Source organism: Gigantopelta aegis, chromosome 2 (assembly GCF_016097555.1).
Source record: "Gigantopelta aegis isolate Gae_Host chromosome 2, Gae_host_genome, whole genome shotgun sequence".
In the NCBI taxonomy this organism is placed as follows: Eukaryota; Metazoa; Mollusca; class Gastropoda; order Neomphalida; family Peltospiridae; genus Gigantopelta; species Gigantopelta aegis.
Window position 1 is genome coordinate 50326271 of NC_054700.1, and position 17439 is coordinate 50343709.

Genomic DNA, 17439 nt, shown 5'->3' on the forward strand with positions numbered 1-17439 from the left:
GGATCTGCTGCCACTCATCATGCAATGCATGGGTCAATTCCTGAAGGTTCTGAACTGGAGGATCCCTTGCTCTCACCCTACGTCCCAAAATGTCCCACAAATGCTCAATAGGATTTAGGTCTGGACTTCTGGCAGGCCATGGTAGTGTCTCAATGGCGTTGTGTTGGAGATGCTGAACAACAGCTCGAGCACGATGTGGTCTGGCATTATCGTCCATGAAGACTGGACGTGTGGCGAGAGCATGGTTATCGAAATGAGGCACAACAGCACCGTCCAGGATCAAGTTCTGGTACATCTGTCCATTCAGTGTTCCGGGAACTGTGATGAGGTCAAGTTTACAATCATAGGAACAACACCCCCACACCATGACGGATCCACCCCCAAATGGAACCTCAGCTTGAATGTTCCTCTGATCATATGCTGTGCCTCTCTGCCTCCAAACTCGTGCCCTCCCGTCTGTATGATGCAGCAAAAATCTGCTTTCATCGGACCAGTGGATCCTTCTCCATGTCCTCAGGTTCCAGCGATTACGTGCTTGGCACCAGGCTAAACGGGCATGGCGGTGCTGATTTGTGAGGAGTGGACGTCTGATTGGTCGTCTTGCTCTCAATCCTGCAGAATTTAGGCATCGTCTGATGGTGCTGATGGACACTCTGTTGTATGGATGCCATCCATGTCGCAGCTGTGTACAAGTAGACTTTGGGCTTCGTCTGGCTTGGCGTACGAGAGCACGGTCTTCCCTGTCATTGGTTTTTCTGGGACGTCCAGACCTCGGTGCATCCTTCACTTCACCGGAAGCAGTATGTTTACGTATTAGCCTGCTGATGACAGTGTGATTAATGTTCAATTGTGTTCCAATAGCACGACATGACATACCAGTCTGGTGCATACCAATAATTCGCCATCTTTGGTTCAGAGGCACTGGATGCTTGGGCATTTCACTGGTTGGTCAAAATAAAGCTTAATTTATGCCTAAAATCAAATTTTAGCTGTGTCTGCCAACATAACATACACCAAAAGAGGCTATGTGCATACTGCATTGTTAGCAAACCGACCCCCGGATCAATCATGCTCGACTGAGCATGCATGTGCAGCTCGGAACAGGGTGTGTTTGTGATATTATGTTCACAGATGTTGTAGTATATTAAATATATACTTGTAGTTTAAAAAACCGAAAGTTATATTTTCTAATTTTACTTTAAAATGTGTGGTGCAATATTTATGACAAGGTGTATATATATATATATAGTTTAGGCGCAAAACGCGATATATCCATTTTTCATTTTCAGTAAATGTGATTTATTTTAATTGGCGTATATCGCGTTTTGTTAAAAAAAAAAACGGGATTTACCCAATACAATTTCATAAGGAACAAACGCGTTTCGCGGCAAATCAGCGGGCCTACGATTAGCCCTTACTGACATACAATAATGGCTTTAACTAAAAAAAGAAAAGAAAAAGGTTTATATCGAGTTTTGCACCTGAACTCTTCATATATACTGATGCCAATATATATATATATTATTAGTCTCCTTTGACCCAGTCCAAGTTTCCTCTAACGCCCTAACCAGGTCCCAATTTCCTGTTACCCAAGCCCAGAGTCTTCAGTACCAGTGCAAAATCATTTCATCTCTTATTAGTATAGTAGTGTCGGTTAGAGTGTCCAGCTTGCTTCCAGGCAATATTCAATAGTCTGAGCATTATCTAACAATTTTTATGCAGATTTTCATGTGTTTTTCTGTGTGCCATGAATAATCTGCATACATCCCTATGCATGTGGCAATGATGGGATGGTCACGTGACTTTCTGCACATGCATTTCGTGTTGACAAACAATGACCATGCACGTGCACCATCGTGAAAGGATGAATCGAACATTGGGTGAACACGGAATTTATCAATTATAGTTGTCCCATCCTCCTATAAAAATGTTTTTGGTAAATAATTTCAGTTTGGTTTGACGTAAGAAGAAAAGTAAACGTTTTTGAAAGAAAAACAAACTATTTTTGTGTGCAGTTTAGAAAACAATCGGCTCATAAATAAATAACTTGTATTAAATTCCATAGTATGAAAATAGGCATTCCCTGTGGGATGGACATATAGGTTACTTTAAGAAGCAGAAAAAAAAAAAGAGTTGTTTCTTTTTGTTTCGGTATACATTCATATATCTTACAACAGGGCTCAAACTTAACGACGGCACCAACGGCAATTGCCGTCGTTAAGATATAAATTGCTGTAGGTAGAGACCATCAATTGCCGTTGTTGAGAAATATATTGCTGTAGGTAGAGACCATCACTGATGGTACTTTGCTGCCATCGTTAAAGCTCCTCAACAATGGCAAAATATATACTGTCTGCCAATATTTAACATTTGCACATTTGAAATATGTCTACATAGAGCACAATAGCCTTTCAGTCATGTTTATTTATTACTTTTTTTAAAAATTGCCACAGGCAGGCTCACAATAGCCATTGGTGGGATGTTTCACCCATGGTAATGTTTTTAAAAATTGCCACAGGCAGGCTCACAATAGCCATTGGTGGGACGTTTCACCTATGGTAATGTTTTTAAAAATTGCCAGAGGCAGGCTCACAATAGCCATTGGTGGGACGTTTCACCCATGGTAATGTTCTTAAAAATTGCCACAGGCAGGCTCACAATAGCCATTGGTGGGACGTTTCACCTATGGTAATGTTTTTAAAAATTGCCACAGGCAGGCTCACAATAGCCATTGGTGGGATGTTTCACCCATGGTAATGTTTTTAAAAATTGCCACAGGCAGGCTCACAATAGCCATTGGTGGGACGTTTCACCTATGGTAATGTTTTTAAAAATTGCCAGAGGCAGGCTCACAATAGCCATTGGTGGGACGTTTCACCCATGGTAATGTTCTTAAAAATTGCCACAGGCAGGCTCACAATAGCCATTGGTGGGACGTTTCACCTATGGTAATGTTTTTAAAAATTGCCACAGGCAGGCTCACAATAGCCATTGGTGGGACGTTTCACCTATGGTAATGTTTTTAAAAATTGCCACAGGCAGGCTCACAATAGCCATTGGTGGGACGTTTCACCTATGGTAATGTTTTTAAAAATTGCCACAGGCAGGCTCACAATAGCCATTGGTGGGACGTTTCACCCATGGTAATGTTTTTAAAAATTGCCATAGGCAGGCTCACAATAGCCATTGGTGGGACGTTTCACCCATGGTAATGTTTTTAAAAATTGCCGTGGGAGACAAATTCTTAAGTTCGAGCCCTGTTACAATATTAGTATATACTAGTGACAGTAACGGGCTTTGAAGTTTATATACCTTGATTTCTCCAGCGAGCTGTGAGGCGACGATGGTGCTAAAAATAGCACCAATAGATCCCAGACGAACAATTCCTGTGATGACACTGGCATACTGCGGGGCAAGATCGAGCGGGTTTACCTGATATCCTGAGTAAAAAGAATAAACCATTTAATATTATTAAACCTGTCAGTGGGAAGTCTGGCACACAGTGGTGGGGGTCTAGACCAAGACCAAATTGTTTAACGTGCACATTCAGAGCAAGCTGTTGTAGCGCACGCCTGTCCTGAGCACAGGTGCCTCGACCGGCTCCTCTGTCCAGGACAGGATGTGGGGGTCTAGACTGGTAAGTCAAGTTTATAATGGTTGTAGAGTCATGCAGTTCCGAACAACCACCACCATCCACATGCGCCTGCCTGTATACAAATTCCTTATATATGGACATATAGGTTACTTTAAGAAGCAGTGTGTTATTGAATGGGGAGAAGAAAAAGTGTTTATAGTGGCTGTCGAGTCATGCATTCCCCAACAACCAGCACCATACTGGGGCTACACCATTGCCATCCACACGCGCCTGTATCAGTGCTGTCAAGTCTTACGCATTCAGTGTGAGTCTCACGCCCCTGTATCAGTGCTGTCAAGTCTTACGCATTCAGCGTGAGTCTCACGCCCCTGTATCAGTGCTGTCAAGTCTTACGCATTCAGCGTGAGTCTCACGCCCCTGTATCAGTGCTGTCAAGTCTTACGCATTCAGCGTGAGTCTCACGCCCCTGTATCAGTCCTGTCAAGTCTTACACATTCAGCGTGAGTCTCACGCATTTGAACGTTGTGTCATGCTCTCACACCGGTACATGATTTTCTCACACATTTTTAAACATTATAGAAATGGGTTTTTTAAATTATACATATATATTTTTTGTTGTTCATTTAATCTCGATGACCGACAAACAAGACTGCGACTGTCAGCCGGCCTGGTTAAACATCGTAAGGCATTAAAATCATATAATAGGTGTCCACGTTGTTTATTGGTCAGATTCTCAAACTGTGACCAATTGTCAACGCGCTTATTTCCCAAACAGGTTTAATTGGATACACGATGTCGGACAAAATCTCACTCCTTGTGAAAGTTGTAACTTGAGAGCTCTGCTGTATGCCTGTATACAAATTCCTTATTAGTCGAGTGGCTACGCGTGCGGTTAGAATACAGTGATTGAAATAAATGGTTTCTAAAATAATCGCTCGCATCTGGTCAGGATACAGTTTTACCGCAAGCGATTATTTTAGAATTTTTAATTTAAATCTGTTGTGTCGCACGTGTCCAGTTATAATTGAAATCAATGATTTCTAAAATAATCGCTTGCGTCAGGTTACATCTTTAAATGTGTCTGATTGGTTAATATGTCTCTCGCTAGTGTCGTGCGAGAAACAATAGAAACAATTACTATTGGTATTGTTTCATGCTCTCGACTAAATCAATCTGTCTCGCTGTACATGTGCGGTTAGGATGCAAAAGTTGAAATCAATGGTTTCTAAAAAAACAAATACTGCTCGCGTCGCCCACGTTCAGTTAGGATACAGGCCCCCCCCCCCTCCCCCCAATAATTCTGAATCAAAAATATTATTTTAGTAGTAAATCTTAAGGATCTAAATGCATTTCAGGACATCTAGTTTTCAAAGTTTTACGGAAATACGGAAGCACCACCTAAACTGTATTGCAGCCAACCAAGCGCTTATAATAAGCTACTTAATTAACTTATAAAGTCCAGACTCAATCTCTAATGATGTCCCACACATACAATTTGTATGACGTTGTCATGTAGTGCTGCAACGATAAACCGGTATACCGCGATAATTGATCAGCTCGATACGAACCGCGGTACAGTTTTGTGTATCGCGATTTTTATACGCGTATCTTATTTGACTTGAAATAGGCAAACAAACAAACAAACAAAAACCACATCACTTTATTAATTGGTGATGACAGGAAATGTAACAATCACGTCAAGCGTAGTCAGCTTACTTGTTGGTATATGAAGTGATAGGTCGGTTATACTTGGTTCTAACTTCTAAACAAAACGTGTTAAAAGTCCAATGAAAATAACCAGTTAACGAGATTTACAAATAAATGTTTTGTTACTTACACATTATCATTCATTGTTCATTTACGTTGGAATATGGCTACGGCTATCATTTTCAAAGAAATAAACCAACAAATGAGAATCATACTTCGCTGTTTTTCATTGAACTCGGAATACTTAGGCTGATCGTTCAAAATACCTCGGCTAATAACCTCGGCTCTGATTCGGTCGATCTGCGACTCAATACATACATTTCTGTGTCAAACGAGCAGCAACGGAAAAGCCCGATAGTAAGGATTTCCGAATGTAACAATTTATTAATAGTTTGACACCGTCACACCGGTGTTCTAGTAGACTAGTATTGTGTTAAAAAATTAAAATATGGCCTAAAACATTTAGACTGACAGCTGAAACTAATAAAGATCATTAAAAAGTTATGCCTTCTGTTTTCATTAAAAAAAACACACCCATAAATATTAAATTTAAATAATATCAACAATATTGCAATACATATGGCAATACAGTTTCTTATATCGCAATATGGTTTTGACCGTATCGTTGCACCCCTATTATGACATTAGTGTCTCAGACTCTATTAGAGACTCGGGGGTGGGAGGTTTTGACCGTATTGTTGCACCCCTATTATGACATTAGTGTCTCAGACTCTATTAGAGACTTGGGGCGGGGAGGTTTTGACTGTATCGTTGCACCCCTATTATGACATTAGTGTCTCAGACTCTATTAGAGACTCGGAGGTGGGAGGTTTTGACCGTATCGTTGCACCCCTATTATGACATTAGTGTCTCAGACTTTATTAGAGACTCGGAGGTGGGAGGTTTTGACCGTATCGTTGCACCCTATTATGACATTAGTGTCTCAGACTATTAGAGACTCGGAGGTGGGAGGTTTTGACCGTATCGTTGCACCCCTATTATGACATTAGTGTCTCAGACTCTATTAGAGACTCGGAGGTGGGAGGTTTTGACCGTATCGTTGCACCCCTATTATGACATTAGTGTCTCAGACTCCATTAGAGACTCGGAGGTGGGAGGTTTTGACCGTATCGTTGCACCCCTATTATCACATTAGTGTCTCAGACTCCATTAGAGACTCGGAGGTGGGAGGTTTTGACCGTATCGTTGCACCCGTATTATGACATTAGTGTCTCAGACTCTTATTAGAGACTCGGAGGTGGGAGGTTTTGACCGTATCATTGCACCCCTATTATGACATTAGTGTCTCAGACTCTATTAGAGACTCGGAGGTGGGAGGTTTTGACCGTATCGTTGCACCCTATTATGACATTAGTGTCTCAGACTCTATTAGACTTGGAGGTGGGAGGTTTTGACCGTATCGTTGCACCCCTATTATGACATTAGTGTCTCAGACTCTATTAGAGACTTTTGACCGTATCATTGCACCCCTATTATGACATTAGTGTCTCAGACTCTATTAGAGACTTTTGACCATATCATTGCACCCCTATTATGACATTAGAGTCTCAGACTCTATTAGAGACTCGGAGGTGGGAGGTTTTGACCGTATCGTTGCACCCTATTATGACATTAGTGTCTCAGACTCTATTAGAGACTCGGAGGTGGGAGGTTTTGACCGTATCGTTGCACCCTATTATGACATTAGTGTCTCAGACTCTATTAGAGACTCGGAGGTGGGAGGTTTTGACCGTATCGTTGCACCCCTATTATGACATTAGTGTCTCAGACTCCATTAGAGACTCGGAGGTGGGAGGTTTTGACTGTATCGTTGCACCCCTATTATGACATTAGTGTCTCAGACTCCATTAGAGACTCGGAGGTGGGAGGTTTTGACTGTATCGTTGCACCCCTATTATGACATTAGTGTCTCAGACTCTATTAGAGACTTGGAGGTGGGAGGTTTTGACCGTATCATTGCACCCCTATTATGACATTAGTGTCTCAGACTCCATTAGAGTTTCGGGGCTGGGAGGTTTTGACTGTATCGTTGCACCCCTATTATGACATTAGTGTCTCAGACTCCATTAGAGTTTCGGGGCTGGGAGGTTTTGACCGTATCGTTGCACCCCTATTATGACATTAGTGTCTCAGACTCCATTAGAGACTTGGAGGTGGGAGGTTTTGACCGTATCGTTGCACCCCTATTATGACATTAGTGTCTCAGACTCCATTAGAGACTCGGAGGTGGGAGGTTTTGACCGTATCGTTGCACCCCTATTATGACATTAGTGTCTCAGACTCCATTAGAGACTCGGAGGTGGGAGGTTTTGACCGTATCGTTGCACCCCTATTATGACATTAGTGTCTCAGACTCCATTAGAGACTCGGAGGTGGGAGGTTTTGACTGTATCGTTGCACCCCTATTATGACATTAGTGTCTCAGACTCTATTAGAGACTTGGAGGTGGGAGGTTTTGACCGTATCATTGCACCCCTATTATGACATTAGTGTCTCAGACTCCATTAGAGTTTCGGGGCTGGGAGGTTTTGACTGTATCGTTGCACCCCTATTATGACATTAGTGTCTCAGACTCTATTAGAGACTTGGAGGTGGGAGGTTTTGACCGTATCGTTGCACCCCTATTATGACATTAGTGTCTCAGACTCCATTAGAGACTCGGAGGTGGGAGGTTTTGACCGTATCGTTGCACCCCTATTATGACATTAGTGTCTCAGACTCCATTAGAGACTCGGAGGTGGGAGGTTTTGACTGTATCGTTGCACCCCTATTATGACATTAGTGTCTCAGACTCTATTAGAGACTTGGAGGTGGGAGGTTTTGACCGTATCGTTGCACCCTATTATGACATTAGTGTCTCAGACTCTATTAGAGACTCGGAGGTGGGAGGTTTTGACTGTATCGTTGCACCCCTATTATGACATTAGTGTCTCAGACTCTATTAGAGACTTGGAGGTGGGAGGTTTTGACCGTATCATTGCACCCCTATTATGACATTAGTGTCTCAGACTCCATTAGAGTTTCGGGGCTGGGAGGTTTTGACTGTATCGTTGCACCCCTATTATGACATTAGTGTCTCAGACTCTATTAGAGACTTGGAGGTGGGAGGTTTTGACCGTATCGTTGCACCCCTATTATGACATTAGTGTCTCAGACTCCATTAGAGACTCGGAGGTGGGAGGTTTTGACCGTATCGTTGCACCCCTATTATGACATTAGTGTCTCAGACTCCATTAGAGACTCGGAGGTGGGAGGTTTTGACTGTATCGTTGCACCCCTATTATGACATTAGTGTCTCAGACTCTATTAGAGACTTGGAGGTGGGAGGTTTTGACCGTATCGTTGCACCCTATTATGACATTAGTGTCTCAGACTCTATTAGAGACTCGGAGGTGGGAGGTTTTGACTGTATCGTTGCACCCCTATTATGACATTAGTGTCTCAGACTCTATTAGAGACTTGGAGGTGGGAGGTTTTGACCGTATCATTGCACCCCTATTATGACATTAGTGTCTCAGACTCCATTAGAGTTTCGGGGCTGGGAGGTTTTGACTGTATCGTTGCACCCCTATTATGACATTAGTGTCTCAGACTCTATTAGAGACTCGGAGGTGGGAGGTTTTGACCATATCGTTGCACCCCTATTATGACATTAGTGTCTCAGACTCCATTAGAGACTCGGAGGTGGGAGGTTTTGACTGTATCGTTGCACCCCTATTATGACATTAGTGTCTCAGACTCCATTAGAGACTCGGAGGTGGGAGGTTTTGACTGTATCGTTGCACCCCTATTATGACATTAGTGTCTCAGACTCCATTAGAGACTCGGAGGTGGGAGGTTTTGACCGTATCGTTGCACCCCTATTATGACATTAGTGTCTCAGACTCCATTAGAGACTCGGAGGTGGGAGGTTTTGACCGTATCATTGCACCCCTATTATGACATTAGTGTCTCAGACTCCATTAGAGTTTCGGGGCTGGGAGGTTTTGACCGTATCGTTGCACCCCTATTATGACATTAGTGTCTCAGACTCCATTAGAGACTCGGAGGTGGGAGGTTTTGACTGTATCGTTGCACCCCTATTATGACATTAGTGTCTCAGACTCTATTAGAGACTCAGGGCTGGGATGTAGCTCGGTGGTACAGCATTCACCTGATGCACGATCGATCTGGGATCAATTCCCGTCGGTGAGCCCATTGGGCTATTTCTAGTTCCAGCCAGTGCTCCACAACTGGTGCAACAAAGCCATGGTATGTACTATCCTGTTTGTGGGATGATGCATATAAAAGATCCCTTGCTGCTAATCGAAAAGAGTAGCCATGAAGTGGGAACAGTGAATTTCCTCTCTCAATATCTGTGAGGTCCTTATAACCGTAAATAAAATGTGTTGAGCGTGTCGTTAAATAAAACATTTCCCTCCTTCCTTCCTATTAGAGTCTCGAGTTTTATAAGCACCAGGCCTGGTGTATATTTAATAATTTGCACCAATCCTACATGGCTTCTTCATGTATCATGTGGAGAAAAATAGAGATTATATGAATGGCCGTTTGGTGCCATTTATCGTGCAATCACTATTTATATTACCAAGATATGACGACTAGATAAATTTCTATCTTTTCGGTCACTGACAAATATCTTCCAGTTAACTAACCTGAGATGGCAATCACTATTTATATTACCAAGATATGACGACTAGATAAATTTCTATCTTTTCGGTCACTGACAAATATCATCCAGTTAACTAACCTGAGATGGCAATCACTATTTATATTACCAAGATATGACGACTAGATAAATTTCTATCTTTTCGGTCACTGACGAATATCTTCCAGTTAACTAACCTGAGATGGCAATCACTATTTATATTACCAAGATATGACGACTAGATCAATTTCTATCTTTTCGGTCACTGACAAATATCTTCCAGTTAACTAACCTGAGATGGCAATCACTATTTATATTACCAAGATATGACGACTAGATCAATATCTATCTTTTCGGTCACTGACAAATATCTTCCAGTTAACTAACCTGAGATGGCAATCACTATTTATATTACCAAGATATGACGACTAGATAAATTTCTATCTTTTCGGTCACTGACGAATATCTTCCAGTTAACTAACCTGAGATGGCAATCACTATTTATATTACCAAGATATGACGACTAGATCAATATCTATCTTTTCGGTCACTGATCGACGAATATCTTCCAGATAACTAACCTGAGATGGCGAATCCACTAAGACCGACTCCAACACACAGTAAAATGAGGGAGGTCTCGAAATCATCTATGAATGCTATTGCAAAAATACACGAGGCTTCGATGCCAAACCCTGCAATCAAATGTTACAGTTATATGCATGTAAATTACAGTTTGTTAACAAATTTAGAAAGGACAAAATACTAATTATATGACTCCTTCTTGTTTTGACACCAAATGCATATAAAAGATCCCTTGCTGCATTAGGAAGAATGTAGCGGGTTTCCTCTGATGACTATATATGTGTGTCAGAATTACCAAATGTTTGACATCCAATAGCAGATGATTAATTAATCGATGTGCTCTAGTGGTGTTGTTAAACAAAATCAACATTGCTTCTTGTTTCGTTGTTGGTGTGTCTGTTTTATATTAACATGCTGATATAATGAATTTTCACAAGACATTGTTCTCATGGCAGTGGCTGATCACAGGGGGGTAGGAGTTTAAACCCACCCCCACCCCCTTTCGCTGCCAAGTGAAAAAAATGCACCTTTAATTTGTTGCTGGTTTTTTCCATTGCAAACACACACACACACACACAATCACACACACACACAGACACACACCACACACACACATGACACACACATGCACACGCACACCACACACACAATGACACATACACACAATGACACACACACACACAGACACATGACACACACACACGCACATACACAATGATGCACACACATACAATGACTCACAAACACAATGACACAGACAAATACACACACACGCAGACACACAGTGATGTGCACACACACAGTGACGCACACATACAGTAACGCACACATACAATGACGCACATACACACACAGATCATTGAGATTTGTGTATTTGCAAGCACACATAGATACCTTCCCCCTTCTCAAAATCCTACATCCGCCCATGCTGCATATGATATACAATATACAAATTGAAGCAATCAAGTAAATTAAAGGTGCCTTTTCAAAGTTGAAAGTGTCATATTTCACATGTATTTATAATAAATAACTTTAAATTAATGGATCCCACATACATGTATATAATATTTGCATACGAGTAACAAAATTAAATCTTTAACATCTTTAATTATTTTAGGGAATTTCAGGGGCTTGACTTTGCACACAACTAAAAATGCACAAAAAAAAAAAAAAGCTATCTGGTGAGTGTGTGTGTGTGGGGGGTGGGTGGGTGGGGGGTGGGGTGGTCCTCAATGGCGTAGCCAACCTGAGGCAGACAAGGCATTTGCCTCATCTGGAATTTTCCCAGATTTATTTTATTTTTCTCATAACACTGATATTTATTTTACAAGTCTGGGTTTGCCTCGACATTTTTTCCTCTCTGGCTACACCCCAGGGGCTTGTAACTCGAAGCAGTCGGAAGGGCCTACTAAACTTACAGTAGTCGGACAGCAATACTAAAAAGTTAGGTGTGTAACACAAACCACTCGTAATTTTAGTCCTTATCTAGGACAGGCGTAAATTTCCAGATTTACAACAAAAATGTAGTTGTACCCCAGATCAGTCGTAGCATGGATGTAACATTAGTTTGTGTGTGATTAAAAAGGCGAACCTATAACCTATAACATGACTGTAAGGTAGTGATATCAGGGCCCTCTAACCCTGACACTACCAAACTTGTTTCTGGGGTTAAACCTTTAAACAAACCCTATATCATTATATAGCCCAGTCATTACTGAATTGTGTACGATGTTAGAAGATGATTTTTAATTTACTTAACAACACTTCAGCATATATGATAAATTACTATGTAATGTCTAACATGGTTATTTTGATACTTATGGACAAGATGGGGGGGGGGGGTAGGAGAGAGGGCACTGGGTCGCTGCTGCCACACAGGCTACGCCTTTCAAAAGTCTTTGAAATATCAGTCGTGGGACACAAATTGAGAAGGAAAAAAGACAAGTACACCGATGGTGATTGATTCTGCATCCACCCATCGAACATCAAGTGAGCACTCTTCCACTGAACTACACCCACCCATTTGTTGTCAGTAAATGCTACAGGCATTTTCATCATTGATGCAAACAGGGGAATCCCCATGTTGTAAGTGTTTTAGTCTGTCAAGTTACAGTTGTATTCTTCTAGCTTTACGTATGCTTTACCCCAAATCTACGTGTGTTTCGGGTTATACTACTAAACTTTCCCCACGACTGTCGAAGTGTTGTAGTGGCGAACACGTAACACCAAAATATTTACGACTGCTTCGAGTTACAAGCCCCAGGTCCTTATTGTACATACATGCAATGAGGATCTCCAACCAGCCGGGACAGATTAACAAAAGAATAAATATAGAGTTTATCAGGACAAACTTATCAAGAAAATATTATTTCAAACTCTATGAGCAGATGACATTGTTCACTTTGGGCGACTGTTTGATGTTTTATTTATATATATGGACCAATCTTTTTTTTTTTTACAAACTGCACATAAATATATCACATTTTGTCATTTACAAAGCACTTTTCCAAAGGAAACATTTTCATTTTAACTGACAAAGAAATAACATTTACAATGGAGGATGGTATTAGGCCTTTTTCTTTGTCCAAGATGGCGGACATTCCAGAATGACTTACCTATGGTCTCGGCCAGTTTCCTAGCACAGGTAGTGGAGATGATCTTGTGTGTTATAAGTTTGTCAAACATCACACCGCCACTGATCACCACCAGCGTCATACACAGGTGTGGCAGGGCAGACAGCAGTCCAATCTGGAGACAATGTAAAATACACAGACAATTAATTTTTAGTTAATACCTCAATAGCGGTTCCAGAGTGGGATCCATGGGACTGTTACAGGCAGAGCAGGGTGGGGGGGTGAGGGAGGTAGTAAATCTCTTAAGGCAGAGACAAACTTTACTTGTAGAATGCAGGAAATTGCATGTCGGGACATCTATTTTTCTAAATTTTACGGGGGATCATACCCCCGAACCCCCTCTGAAACTTTGCTTTGAGCTTGATCTCAGTCAGCGCCCCCCGCCCCCATGTCTACATGCTTCCGCCGTGCCTGTGTTGTACACATATGTGGCAGAGCAGACAACAGTCCAATCTTTAGTGAACATAAAATGAATTAAATAATTATTTATTTAATGGCGGATCAACACCACCACCCGTCTATTTGGACTGCCCGTTTTAATGATGTTTTTGTTGTTCGTTTTTCAATTCATCATCCACAATATAAGCATACAGGGGTGCAGAAAGTATTCGCCCGTTCGCCAAATGAGAGTAAAAATTTTGACGGACAAGTTAACAAATTTAATTACCAGTCCGACAGTCTTTTTTTTTTTGCCACGTGATGTTGATCAGGTGTTCTTAATAATGTTTTGTCAATATATCTATATATGTCATTTGAAGTGAAGACACTGTATATTATAATATTATTAATAATATATTATCCTATAGATTGGCAGACTAGTAGAAATTATTGCAGGTTAGTTAATTTTAGTTGGTTCCGGTCCGGTGGGCTTGTGAAATATGTTCCATTTCTGCACCCCTGAGCATACAACACTAAATTATCCTGAAAATGTGCCTATGAGCATCTTTATTTCAAAATGTTCCAGGCAGCATACCTCTAAACCCCCATACAGATCCCGCTCCTTTTGGGAGTCTAACCTGCCCTTTTTAGAATTTTGTGGCCCCTCTTTTATCAAATTCTGTATCTAATCCAAGGTATCCAAAACATGAACTATTTAATGACTCATAGACTACTTGACTAACGGGACTCTTCACTTCCCAACCACCTCCCACTAAACCACCACTTGCAGGCCCATGTGCAAGGAGTGGGGTCGGAGGTTGAAAACAATCTCTCTAATTTTCCTCTTCTGTTTAAAAGATGTCTTCTCGAAAAGCATGACTCACACCCACCCAGAAACGTCGCTCGCAACAGTCTAGACCCCTCTCTCCTACATGATTTTCAGCACACATGCCTGAATCAGAAAATGAACTTCAGACACATGTGCAGGAAATTATGCTGGTAGTCTAGACTGTGGCAATCATAGTTTTTTGGTGGTGGGGGTGGGGGGGGGAGGGAGATCGGATCACTTCACTGGAAAATATTTTTTTTTTTAAATTGGAGCAGAGGGAGGTTTTGAACCTCTGAACCACCACATCCCCCTCCCTACACACACGCCTGTTACTTACATCGGCAGCCGACTTGTGGTAAATGTCTTTGAAGTACTGTGGCTGCTGTGTGATTAGCATGGAGAAGATCCAGTTGCGGCAGAAAGCTCCCACCAATATCGCGTACACCGGCAGGGATGTTAAAATTGACTTCCAAGGGATTCCAGCCATCTAGGGAAAAATCAACAACACTGAACAGTGGTGCAGTGCAGGCATCGAGCTCATTACACCAACCCCCACCCCTGGAGAGAGACAGAGACACACACACACACACAGAGAGAGAGAGAGAGAGAGAGAGAGAGAGAGAGAGAGAGAGAGAGAGAGAGAGAGAGAGAGAGAGAGAGAGAGAGAGAGAGAGAGAGAGAGAGAGAGAGAGAGAGAGAGAGAGAGCCGAAAATGCAGCAAGGGATCTTTTCCTGCATTTTCTTATAGACAGGACATCACTTATCACAGATTTCGATGTAACAGTCATTAGGCAATGGCTTAGACGACGGAAAAACCTAGTTTGCCAAGGGCGATCTATCTTGCGACGCACTGCAACCCAGGTGAGTACTTTATCACGGAGGTACAACTCCCAATGGATGACGATTGGTGGTAATTTAGGAGTGAAAGGTACCGGCCTCAGTGGTGTCATGGATAAACTAATCTGATTAAAATTAGCTCTACTGGCCTACCAGTCAGCATGTCCAGATGACATTTCGTCTGTAAATAATAATTTAAATATCGACCAATCATACTTGGCCTTTTATAACGTTATCTGGGAGCATACAAATTCTAAAAATATCGAGCGAGACTATTTATGTGGCCACCGTACCGCGGACCATACCAATATGTATACCAATATGTATGGGCCAGGTTATGTGACCGCTCAACTGCAATACATATAACTCCAGCTGTTCAATTTATTTTTTGGAAGAACTAAATGCATCTTCAATATCACATTAAAAGTTATTTATTTTATAAATTAAAACATGTTTTAATGCATTTAATGCGAGATCGGTCTGGCGAGATACAAGTTTGTTTTTGTTTTTTGTTTAACAACACCATTAGAGCACATCGATTGTCAAACATGTGGTAATTCTGACACGTAGTCATCAGAGGAAACCCAGTAAAAATTTTCTAATGCAGCAAGGGATCTTTTATATATATATGGACTTTTCCACAGACAGGAAAGCACATACCATGGCCCATAACCATGTATGTATGTGTGTACATATATACACATATATAGAGGATTTATCAGTAGTGTTTTTAATATGTAAAATATAAAATATAAAAATGTAATGTTTTTGTTTTTTTAACTACTAATAACTACAGTGGTATATTTAGGACACAAAGTTATATATTTAGATTATCCAGTTCTATAGAACCAAAGTGTTTCTAATCCAAAAAATGCATTTTTCATATTTTAAAAAATGAACGTGCGTCTGAGAAGTAGCGGTTTATTGATTCGAGTTCCAGTCTATATTTAAGGATATTTCCTGTTTTAACGTCACAGACTCTTCTTTCACTCTATTGTAACTTTATCCAAATGAGTTACAGATTTGTAAATTAACTAAACTTAGTGTCCATGTTTTACGAGTTAAAACTAGTGTCTGCGCCTAAAATCGCAATGGACATAATCAGCCGTCCTGCTTTATTAAGTAGACTTTCCCATTTAAAATCACAAAACTGACCAATTACATGTACATAGTCCCAAAGAACAGAAAATTATCACTTGGGTATCGTGAGTGGTAATTTTTTGCTCCAACATACTTTACCAATAGGCCTAATAATATGCATTTTTTCTTTGGATTTTTTAAGCGAGAAAAGTACTATAACCTCATAGAATGATGCAAACTGAAATATATTTAGTTAAATAGTTCATAATATTATCAAGTCATTTATATTGTTTTACAAGTCAGGTTGATAAAACCAAAGTGCCTTGTCGTAAATGACTGCCTTTGTTTACACTGTGCATACAGGATTTGGTCGGAGCTGACATACTTCACCCCAAGTGAGAATTCTGGACGCACCGAACACAAAAGAAAATGGCTGCCCCCTCAGTTAGCAGGAATAATCACGTTTTTTCATTAACACTAAAATTACATGTTTTTCATTTCTTAAACTGTCTGAATGTGTTGGTGATTCTCTTGTTTGAGAATACTCTCCCTTTAACGTGCACATTCAGAGCAGACTGCTGTAACACACGCCTGTCATGGGCCACTGGTGTAGGAAGCGGGTGGGGGGGGATATTTTGTTTTATATTTGCTTTATAATAGTGTAAAAATGTGTAAATATAAAAGTGTGCCCCACACTTTTTGGCACCTTCCTACACCACTGTAGGCGCAGGTGTTGGCCTAAGCCGACTCCTCCGTCTAGGACAAGATAAATTGGCTGAGCAACATACCATTGTTCTGCTGCCAGTCTGCACGCATAGTCCCTCTCTGTGAAACAAAGCCCTCTCTCTTTCTCCCAAACTAGGATGGTTAGCTGGAGTTTCAACCACCAACAACATCCACAACACAAACCAAATTATGCCACAACCACCTGAAATATAAAAATAGTAACGCAACTGTAATGACAATAATGATAGCGAGATTATCTATATATTAATCAAGTGTGGACTAGGGCTTCCACGAGGCCAAAACATCGGACTCGAGTACTCGAGGGTTAAACTCAACCCGGACCTGAGTACCCGACACTTACATTAGATGATGATGAGATTAAGGAATAAAGTAAAATATCGGACTC

The 17439-nt window shown here is 41.1% G+C and overlaps 1 protein-coding gene across 1 annotated transcript in view; it reads right to left on the bottom strand.

Annotated features, from left to right (window-relative positions):
* The window catches only part of LOC121386692 (vesicular glutamate transporter 1-like), an 88455-nt gene that overhangs the window by 2256 nt on the left and 68760 nt on the right, over positions 1 to 17439 (bottom strand). Inside the window, exons 7-11 of the mRNA XM_041517687.1 lie at positions 17096 to 17235; positions 14728 to 14877; positions 13166 to 13298; positions 10550 to 10660; positions 3313 to 3440 (exon numbers count right to left, since the gene is read on the bottom strand). Coding sequence (XP_041373621.1) covers positions 3313 to 3440; positions 10550 to 10660; positions 13166 to 13298; positions 14728 to 14877; positions 17096 to 17235 — 662 coding nt within the window. The remainder of the gene's footprint in view (positions 1 to 3312; positions 3441 to 10549; positions 10661 to 13165; positions 13299 to 14727; positions 14878 to 17095; positions 17236 to 17439) is intronic.